This window comes from Abrus precatorius, unplaced genomic scaffold (genome assembly GCF_003935025.1).
Source record: "Abrus precatorius isolate BTA unplaced genomic scaffold, Abrus_2018 Scaffold11, whole genome shotgun sequence".
In the NCBI taxonomy this organism is placed as follows: domain Eukaryota; kingdom Viridiplantae; phylum Streptophyta; class Magnoliopsida; order Fabales; family Fabaceae; genus Abrus; species Abrus precatorius.
In genome coordinates, this window is record NW_020874303.1 from 19,687,206 (window position 1) to 19,698,389 (window position 11,184).

The following is an 11,184-nucleotide window of genomic DNA, read 5'->3' on the forward strand; positions in this document are numbered from 1 at the left end:
AAACACATGTTAATAGGGTTTACTGCCTCCAATTAAAGTACACTCTAGAACAAATAACATATATAATTGATGCATTTATTTATACAATAAAAAAACTGCACACGAACCAATGTTCAGGAAATTAACCATAGGCCCAAGAACGATTCATGTGACTGAAAAAAGGAGAAACTAACTTCTGCAGTAAACGTAAGCTATAGTGTGAAAGAAATCAGAGACTTCATTTTCACCATATTATATGTGATAATGGCGAAAGAGACACACTATCATGATTCATGTATATATGTTGTTGTTATTGTCAGATGGGGACCCCTTTGTTTTTTTCTCTGCTTGGAAATGGTTCAAGAGCCAACGCAACTTTCGTGACCACTGGCTACTGAGAACTACGTGCGATCACATTCACATTCATGAACCTTTTGACGGTAAGTTTAAGTTAAGGTCCCTACATCGTGATAAAACAAACTATATGACATAGAGAATTCCAACAATGAGATCTCCTCTAAAAAGTAAAAATTGCCACTAGCACTCCTTAACTAAATTGTAGTTTCAGTGATCCTACTATCATTATGTTTGAAATTTACCTGCCGAAGATTGCATAATTCCACACAAACCTAACTACTTTAATAAAATTCAAATCATAGTCCACATTTGAAATGTATTTAATTACTGGTACTAATACTATAGTCAATAGGGAAATCAATATCCATGACATGGATTTTGACTAATATATTTCTTTTCTCTTCTGAAATTTTGCTAATGTTTTTTGGAAGCTTTTGATGACTAGAGAAAGAGTCTTGGTTAGTCAGATGATGGGCCAACTTGGTTGCACATGCTGTTATCTTGAGAAACAAACCCATTACGGAGGAGATCTTCATACACATAATCAAGCAAAATTGCCTCATCTTCACCTTCATGGTCATAACATCCAAACCATTGGGTACCACTGTTCACCTTTGCAAAGGAAGCTGAATTTGAAAGAAGTGAAACTTCCTCAGCCAGTGGTACTTTACAACCACTGCCAAGAACTGAAGCATCCGGTTCCAAAGGCAATGGTAAAGGAGCTGTAATTGGTGTTTGCTCCAAACCCAAAACATGGGACTTAACTGAGTTCTCATGATCGAAGACAAAGTGTTCAACTTGAGACTGAGGAGTACTTGAAGTTAAGAATTGTGGACAACCAGTGTTGCCAGGGGCATTGGTGTTTGGTGCCAAAAACTTTTTCTTTAACTTAGTGTTCCAGTGATTTTTCACATCATTGTCCGTTCTCCCAGGTAACTGTGCTGCTATAACTGACCACCTGATCGCAAAAACCACAGCACATTCACTTGGTAATCATGATATATAATGGCATAAGGAATAAGCAAACAAGTAAAGCGAACTTAGCAAAGCATACAAAAATTCAAGCTTTATAATATTCTATTCAATAGTATTATTATCATATGATATAAGATTTATAAATATAGATTAATGATCGTATATCATATGATTGTTATAATTATAATTTTGGCTTACTAGGAGTTATATGATATATTACATAGAAAAGAATGAACTTGCCTACTTCCGATGGTAGCATAGAGGGTGCAGATAACTTGGTCTTCCTCCTCAGTGAAACCTCCATGCTTGATATGAGGCCTGAGATAGTTGAGCCATCTCAAACGACAGCTCTTCCCACAGCGCCTAAGGCCTAGAAGTAAAAACACAATATGTTAAACAAGATCATGATAGAATATCCATGTTTATTTATTGGAAAACAAAACAAAGACACCTAAAACAAGGGACCAAAAGAGAGAGAAACCTGCTTTTTTTGGGAGTGCTATCCAATTACCACCTGTGCCATGTTTCTTAAGGTAGTTTTTGAGGGTTGCATCTTCTTCAGGAGACCATGGCCCTCTTTTCACGTTGGCTTTGTCACAACATGGAGCTCTTCCCATGGCCAAGAAAATCAGCACTCAACTCAGAGAAGATGTCAAAGTATACACAGAATATGAAGTCTCCACAAAATATATATTATGTCTTTGTTTTTTTTCAAAAAAGAAGAAGACTGGAATGGATTGAGAAGTTAGAACGTTTGAAAAGTTTGACTTTGTCTGACTGTCAGACTGATTGAGGTGTTTTATTTGTTTCCTTTTTCCTTTGTGTGGCTTTGTTTTACCTGTTCTGTCCAAAATCTTGGCCAGTTTGCTCAGTATTTCTAACCTACTGTACTCAGCTCTGTGTCTTAAGAAACAAGGCAAAGACTGAAGAAAGACCCAGTCAATGATATTCCCTTCTTTTCACCGTCCGTGCATTTTATCAAACCACTGTAAAAGATTTGTTAAAAAACTTTGTGAAAAATTAACATTTTCAAATCAATACTAAATTATATAGTACACACACATTTATCATTCCCCGTTAGCACTTGAACTATTGCCACCAGCTAACTAAATATTATAACTCGTGAACCGTGTCAATTATGTAATAGAATTTAGCATGTAACCTACGGCCTAAGCATCACATCAGCACTTCAACTTCTACTAATTTCTTAAATTCAGATCTAAAGAAATATATATTTTTTATCAATATGCTAATGTTGTGTTGGATGAGACGTACTTCTGATTAAATCGAGAACGTTGATGAAGTGCATACAATCAAAACCACACAAACCTAATCAATGAAATGCATACAAACTGAACAAAATACAATCTAATTAATTGACTGAAATACTAAATTAAAGAATGGTGTGGACAGGTAAATGGAATAAAGTAAAATAGGCAAATGGTACGCACTAGAATAGGATAAGAAAATAAAGTAAAATAAAGAAGGAAAAAACAATGTAAAAATTGAATAATTTAAAATTATTATTTCATTCAAATCCTTTTATTCCCCTTCTTTCAGTTTAGAAAGTAAAAAATGGAACTATTGTTTTTGTGCTGCATTGCATTATATTCTATTATAAACATTTAATTCCATAACTTGATTAATTCTATTACATTTATTCTTACCCGTCTCAGTTTATCGAAAAGATTGTGTTAGATTAGGCTTTAACTAAGCTATTCTGCTAAACGAGGAGGGATATGAAGAGTGGAACTTGGCACTCGACAAGGAAGGGTTAATTCTCCTTCATCTTTGGTTGCTCTGTGCAGTGTATTGATCTGGGTCTGACAAAGGACTTCGGGGAAGACACGCAAATTTGGCTGTTTAGTGTGTACGATAACCGTGTACAGAACAAAGTACTCACTCTGTTCGCGACCAACGTTGGTCCCCAGTTTGTCCCTGCCCTTCCACCTTTCCAAACAATAAAGTGTAAAATTTTACATAATTATTTAATAATATATGAAAAAAATCGTAAGTCTAAAAAATCTTCTTATATCTAATTTTAACCTTTTAAATTTATTAACCGTTAGATTGTGTTACACTAATATAAAAATTTCTATCTTATAATATATTGTTATATTTAGTAATATTTTACTTTTCTAAATTTATTAAATAATAACATTTTTTTTTACGTTAAGGATACATTTTTTTAAAATAACCATTTTAATTACATACATGACCTTTAATTTAAAACTTGAAAATCAATTATACACTCCAAATACCTTTGAAGTATTGTCAGTTTTGTTTCTTATCGGTTGTCTTTTACGTTGATACAAAGTAATAATAATTATGTAAATAATAATAGTAATAACAATAGAATATTAATATATATATATATATATATATAATATTAAGAGATATTATTTTATAGTGTAAGTAATTGAATTTTTATTAAAAAAAAACCTCAAAATAAGATAAAGTTATATTATATCCATCTTCTTAAATAAAATAATAAATTTTATATATTTTTTAATGGTACTGAGCCTTCCAACAAAATTAAAGAAAGTATTTTTTAATATTTTATATTGAAATTTAAGCTATTTTTAAGTAAAAAAAATATTTTTTAAATAAATATTTATGTTTTTTTTTTTGTCTATATTAAAGTATCAGCTCAAGTGTTTGAAATGTGTAAAAGTGTTTGGTCAAATATCTGAGCTAATTTATTTTCTTTAATTAAACCCTAATAAAAAGTGTCCAACACGTGTTATCCAACACTTCAAAAGTTGTGTTTGAGGTTGCAACACTTAAAAGAAAGGTGTTTGTGCTTCATAGTTAACTTTGTGTTCCTTTATATAGATAAGTTATTTAAAAAAAAGCAGTTATATTTTAATTTTATAAGCTTTGCATGAAAAACTTGTGGATAAATAAAAGTTAACATTATATATAGAAATAGAGTTATGTTTGATATAATTTTTTCTAAAGAGTCTATCATTACAGGTTTATATTTTATTATATTTTTTACCTTCTTATTTATATCAAATTTTCTGGGTTGATAAATAAAAAACAATTAAATTATATTTAAAAAAATCAAAATAAAGTAAATAATCTTTCATATTTTCTAATAAATAAGACACATTTTAATTTTAAATTTTAACTTATTTGAAAATTTAAAACATAACTTGTTAAAAAATGTGTAAAATTTTTTAAAAAAAATTGAGTTTAAGTATTAATTTTGTATAAGTTTGAGCTTTAACTTCTTATTACATATTAATAGGTGCATTAAAATCAACCTAAAATGTGAGGAATAGTATATTTTTATTTTTATTTTTATTTTGCTATTATAAAAATAGTAATGAGTGAAATAGCGAATTGCTATTTCTTCTTGCTGTAAGTTGTAACATGGAAGGCACAGAATAGTCACTCGCAGGCCCCAGAGCAAAGCGGTCAACACTATGTCGACCCAAGGAGCATTCTTCACAAAGCCATTACTGGGCCAACAATTACAGCCCAATATACCACAACTATTTTTATTCTCAATTTAGAGGTAATAGCGTTGACCCAACAAAAAAGGCCTAATAGTTGACACATAGTTCAGGCCTTACTACCACCCAAAGAGATTGTGGAATTCTCACTCGTTATAGGCTCTGGTGATTCCTGCAAAAAAAGACTGAATGGCACTTTGCTAACAAGACTAATTAGCGGTGCATTATGAAAATGTATATGTGAACGAGGTAGTATTACTATTACTTATTTTATTGCGCCCATCTTATCTTAAGCGAGAATCATGGATTACAAATTCTAAGAAAACCAGAAAAGAGAATCCACAAGAAAAACAACATAGATTACAAATAAAAGTCAGATGAATATTTTACATAGATTAGGAAATTTGACAAGTTGCCATATAGCTAGCTGGTTGATATTCTGGCTGAGGAACAATTTCCACAAAGAAGTGATTCGCATCCCTAAATGGAAAAAAAAAAAAAACCAAGGGGATATGGCTTGGTACGTGGTAGATAGCATTACTTGATTAAACAAACAATTATATATTCCTTTACAAGTTTAAAGAAGAGGGGCAAAAAATGATGGGTTGTACAGTAAGGTGCACAGAGCGATATGAAGGTATCAATCCAATCCAAAACACAAGAAAGTGGTTTTATCTTGTTGGTGGGATTCTGTCTTTAAGATAATGTCAAAGATATTGATATTCTCTTTCAAGTTTCAAAGGGTAATCTGTGATGGAGTTTGATTAATAATTTAATACACACTTGTGAGGTATCATATTTTATTAGTCAATTCCATCAGCATCTTATCTCCAAAGTGCAACAACCCCCATGATCTTGTCTGTTGTTGTTGAAGTGGTATTAATAATTCATTTCATACAAAATCTTTTATTTTCTTCTCTAAGCAAAAACCTGTTGGCACGTAACCAACAGTCTTCCCTCAACCCGGGGGATGCTATGAAGCTTTTCCTTCCAGTTTAACTCACTTCGATGCCCATTCCGTACACTAACTGCATGCTTCCATTATCACTTTCAGACTGTAATACACACTAACCATTCTTTTTTTACAAATATTCTCAAAATAAATCAACATCTACTTCCCCCAAATATATATACATATATTCAACTTTAGCAAGGATTGGTTTTTTATACCTGCTATTTTGAAATACTATATACAAAAATATGGAATTTTTTAAAAGTTAATATTTTTAAAAAAAATTAATTTATTAATTGATCGATAAAAGTTAATATTTATAAAAAGTAATTGAGATGATTAACTTTAATAAAGACTAATTCTGAAATAATTTGATTTTCTCTTTTCTTAAAAAAAAGATAGTTTTGTACATAGATTTTAATAATCATGTAATAGAATTGTCAATAACTAGACACTGGATCCCAGCATGTTTGGTTTTTAAATATCAAGTTACACATCATGTAGCTGGTATGATGGATTGATCCATGTTGGTTCCTTTAACAGAGGTGTAGAGAGGATGAGAAGGGAATCGCTTGTCTTCTGTCTTACAATTTGATAAAATGCATCTATTGTTTGATGAAAAACAATTACTTTATTTCCCTGTGAGATCATAGATCTCTGATTAAATACACAATGAATTGTCTAACTCACTCAAAACAAGTATAACACAATAAATTATATAAATTAATTGGAATTATTTATTTTTATTTAAAAGAACGATAGTTAATTGTTTGTCTTTTAAATAAAAAAAGTCCGAAAATTGTATTTTAAAAACATTTCATTAAAAAAATTTGTTGCGACATTATTTTGATTTGTAACTGTGTATTGTAAAATAAGTGTGAGTAGACATCTAGGGTGCTGTTTTACTGGTACAGGGTTGAGTGGACATGTAGGTGCTGTTTTACTTGTGCGAGTTGACATTGATGGAGTGGGAATGAGTTTTCTTGGATTCCCAGTACGGCACCAATTGTACACGTTCAATTTGCTTGAGCCTAACCAAAAGAGATTTTAACACTCCTAAGGAGTGATTGCATATATGATGTTCTAAGAATGGTAGGATCATGTCAATACAAATGCTTTATTAGGACGAAAAGAAAGAAAACAGAGAATACAGAAAATGTTGATAATGATATATAAATATGTTTGATGGAAAAAAACAGTGTGAAGAGATGGTCTTGTATCAAGTGGGACCGCTTGAGATTATTCATTATTGTGAAATGGATTTAGATCTTATTGAAGATATATTCCCAAACAATGTGTTACACAAGTAATTATAGAGGTGGAGCATGGTATTGCGTTGACAAAGAATTTGATTAAACGTGTTGGATGTTTTCATTGGGATTAACAGAGTTTCGCCAATTGATCGATACTTTGGAGAAATTATGCCTTGTGTGGGACATAAATTGTTGCCTTCTAACTATTCAGCAATAAATTATTTTATTTTTGGCCTTTACTTTATCTATCTTGTATTCTTTCTTTTTTTTTTGGGTTACCAAAACTTTAAAAAGTAAAAAGATGGCGTCTACTTTAAGATTGAAGGTGTTACTAAATTTGAAGAGCACTTACAGCTTATCAAATGTAGAAATCTATCTTATTTTCCCTAGAATAATTCCTAAAAATTATCTTATACCTTGTCCTATCATATGAGATTTATACGATCAAATATAAATTAATTATCTTTGTGATATCCAATCTTCTTTTACAAATGAAATGCACCCATTGCATTTTATGTTATTCTTTTATGTTTTAAGAAGTACGTTTCAATATTTAAAACTGAAGAAGTCACAAAGTTTAGCATTTTCTTCATTCTTTCTCGTAACTTGTTTTAAGTAATCCCGATTTGAGATGATTTTAAAAAATATGTTTACCCTTTATTAATAATACAATATTATTTCAATCAATGAAAATCTGAAGGCAGATAAACACCTACTTTTACATTTTTTAAACAAACTACCAATATTTTATTTTATTTTGCTAAACGTGTTAAGTCAAAAGTTACAACCTATATTTAAAAAAGCATTTCCATTGTTTAAGATTGACTTGGTTTTTAGTTGATCACAGATACCATCTTAAACTCTATTCATTCCTTCAAACTGGTAGATTCAACAAACCATATCAAATTAATTCGGGCTTCAATGAGTTGGGATATTTTTGGCCCTAGCCTGTCCTACGTACGAAATATGCAAATTACAGGTCGATTTGGTGAAGTCTTTACTTCGGGGGGAAATTATCCTACCCACAGGACCAAAATAAAAAACATGTCTTTTTTGTGTACTAATTTATCAAAAAATTCAAATCAATTAAACATGCACTTGAAAATGAATTAAAATTATTTTAAATTATATGTTACTTAACTTATAGTGTTAAAATAAATCTATATTTAAATAATTTTGAGGCAATCTAAACATGTTATAAATATTTGTTCAGCTCATTAATAAACAAATATTTCTTAATTAACTAATTTATACTCTACGCATAGAGTCAGAACTTTTTCTAGTGTTGATTACTTGGTAGTTAATATTTTGCCTTTCTTAACATACTCTTGAAAAAATTGCAAAGAAAAATGTTGAGGTGCTTAAAAGGGGCATACACATCATGTACCAAAAAACGGGGACCATATCCTGATATAGCTAGCTTATCAGGGCAGTGTACTCCACCTTGCATCAGCCGTTAATGTCAATTGTGATATCAACTCAAGATGGTGATTTATCCGTTCCCCTCTCTCCTTCGTCCCCTCTACCGCCTACACTATCAACAACCCAAACTCTTCAAAGTTTATTTCATAACATCAATTTAAAAATATTTTTAATTTTTTATCAATAAATTAGTGGAAGAAGTGAATTATTTAACTGTTTTGTTATGGATTACTCCTTCGATTTTTATATACGCTGAACTTATAAAAATAAAATTATTTTTTATTCATACAAACAATTATATTATATTATTTGATATATAAATAACCAGTTGAACAACCATTTCTTATTATAAATACTTTTAAATATATTATACTTTTAAGGGGTTTTTGTTATTCTTAGCCTAGTTTAAGCATCCACGTACTAGTTTACGCATCGAAAAAGGTACTCAGTATATAAAACTCTACTTTAAATTATCCATTATATGTATATATCCCTTTCAAACTGCGTCTTCATGTTAGAATACCACGAGCTCGCGGATACAATACATGTGCCACTTACAGCCTTCAACTTCCAATATGTGTAATCTGAATTGTATGACTTGTTCAAATATGGACACTGCAAATCTTACAGACTAACACTTTTCCACACCTACTAGACTCACTAACACAACAACATATTCTGTACCGTGATTTTGCAAGCAACTCTGGCGGATATACGTACACCTCATATTGGGTGATTCGATGATGGAACCATAAAATTGTGCAGGCTCCAATCCACTCCACAAACTACCCAAACCATGCTGTTTATTTAGGATTCACGACACCTGGATTTTGCCTCGTTACTTGCACCCTCATTCCCATAACCCATTTACATCTCCATTCCACGCTGTTGTATTACAATTTTATCTTCGCATAACGTACTCCGTAGATACCATGTTTGCCCCAAAATATTTAAAAATTAAAACCAGAGTTTTAGTTTCTGATACCATAATGGAAAGGGTTTGAACTTACGAATCCTACATAGCATATCAGATATTTCAAATATGTACATGAATGAGAAGAGATTAGTAAGTTGAGTGATAACAAACACGGTTAACACATGGGAATAACATAGTTCATCATCCACTACCTAAACTTAAGATCATGTAAATCAATTCTTGGTCCGTCTTGATTTTCCAAGAAAATACCCCCAAAAAAAGATTATAGTCTTTCACTTAACTTCACCCATAGCTTGAGAATATATTTACAGAAATAAAAGTTGACGCTTCTTCCAAAATAAATCTCGTACTATTCTTCTCCTCCCTGCTTCCTTCTCATTCTATACACACTGAGGGAGCAGAAACCAGGCAAGTGAAACAAAATGGCATCAAGAGATAATGAGAAAATGAAATTAACGGTTCACAAGATCCGAAACCCACCCAACATCCGGAGCTCCAGATAGTGAACCTGAACCCGACATATCCAAAGAGTTCTCCTTGCTCAACTTCTCAAACATCCTCGCCCTTATGCCCCTCCCAGACTCCACCCTCTCCATCACAGGCTCCTCCTCACAACTCTGATCCCACAAGTCAAAATAGTTGACCCCACCACGACCCGGTGCCTGCGTTGGAGTCGTGGGCAGGCTACAGAATCCGGGTCGGATTACGGGTCCTCTTGGAGATCCGAACCCAGGAGACCCCATAGGCACGTTCCATGAAGAAGGTAACGACTTCACCTTACCCAGCTGCAAATTCCGCAGAGAAGCCACCATCTCATTCACATTCACACACCCCGAACCCAAAGACCGACGAGTCATCGGCGACATCGGAGGCGACTCCGCCGGCGGACTCATCGGCGGGGAAATCGAACCAGGAGAAGACACATAAGGAAGCGTCTTCGAACAAGACGACTCAACCACGTGTCTCAGAGGAGACCCATCATAAGAATCAGCAGAATTGGCACTCCGTGGACTCTGCTGAGGCAGAACCCTGAGTTGGTCAGGCGTGTGAGCGAAGAAACAAACCCGGCGGCGGCAACTGGTGCCGTCCTTGCAAGGCTGAGTACGGTAACGGGCGGGATGAAGCCAGCACTCGAAAACCCCATGCGCGAACTCACACGCATCACCCTTTTTGCAATTCCCCTTGCGAAAATCGGGACACGCCGTGCCGGAGTAGTGGTACTTCCTCGGGTCACGGCGGCGAGCCTTTTCGCCGGGGTGAGCGTAGGGACACTCGGTCCAGTCATGCGACCTGCCACGTGCGCACCTTCGAACCTTAAACTCGAACATGCGGAAATGGTCACAGGAATAGGCGTCAACCGGAACGTCCGGTTCCAGGTTAGGAACCTCGGAGTCAGACTCAGCATCGGTGTCGCTGGCGGGAACATAGTGCTGGAGAGCAGTGAGTGCTTCTTGCAAAGTGTAGGGAGAGTAATCAGCATTTGCTGTGTAAGGGGAAAAGATCTCCGGCGTGGAATCATGGAGGATTGGCCACGGTGGCACGTGTATGGTTGGGTTTGCGCGGTGGGTCTCCCCCAACATCATGGTGTTGATGGGTGTTTTGGTTTTATTTGCATTGGATGTTTACACCTATTCGGGCATGGTTAGTGTCCCTTTATAAAGTGCCTCACTACAGGGCCTTAACCATGGTTTGGTTTTCCCTTACCATGGTTGGCTTTTAAATGAATGAACTCCAACTCCATTGCGGTTAAAGTTAGTGGGGGAGTTTTTTCCCTCACCGCGCTCGTCTTTGGAGCTGTGGTGACAGGCTCACAGTTTGTGTGCTGGTTTGCCACGTACGTCAACACCT

General features: G+C 34.0%; 2 protein-coding genes across 2 annotated transcripts; both read right to left on the bottom strand.

Annotated features, from left to right (window-relative positions):
- Positions 1 to 500: 500 nt before the first annotated feature.
- On the bottom strand, positions 501 to 1,928 carry LOC113856105 (transcription factor RAX2-like). Its single transcript, XM_027487781.1, has 3 exons — positions 1,793 to 1,928; positions 1,552 to 1,681; positions 501 to 1,294 (listed from the first exon to the last, which is right to left on the bottom strand). The coding sequence occupies exons 1-3, from the start codon at positions 1,926 to 1,928 to the stop codon at positions 796 to 798; spliced, it is 765 nt and encodes a 254-aa protein (XP_027343582.1). The 3' UTR covers positions 501 to 795.
- A 6,761-nt stretch (positions 1,929 to 8,689) lies between these two features.
- On the bottom strand, positions 8,690 to 10,960 carry LOC113854488 (zinc finger CCCH domain-containing protein 20-like). The gene has a single exon (XM_027485497.1). The coding sequence runs from the start codon at positions 10,917 to 10,919 to the stop codon at positions 9,789 to 9,791; it is 1,131 nt and encodes a 376-aa protein (XP_027341298.1). The 5' UTR covers positions 10,920 to 10,960; the 3' UTR covers positions 8,690 to 9,788.
- Positions 10,961 to 11,184: the final 224 nt, after the last annotated feature.

Coding starts and splice junctions, on each gene's coding strand:
- LOC113856105 (XM_027487781.1), bottom strand. CDS start 1,928: ATGGGAAGAGCTCCATGTTGTGACAAAGCCAACGTGAAAAGAGGGCCA. Junction 1,682..1,792: donor AGCACTCCCAAAAAAAGCAG/GTTTCTCTCTCT, acceptor TTTTACTTCTAG/GCCTTAGGCGCTGTGGGAAG. Junction 1,295..1,551: donor TATGCTACCATCGGAAGTAG/GCAAGTTCATTC, acceptor TTTTGCGATCAG/GTGGTCAGTTATAGCAGCAC.
- LOC113854488 (XM_027485497.1), bottom strand. CDS start 10,919: ATGATGTTGGGGGAGACCCACCGCGCAAACCCAACCATACACGTGCCA.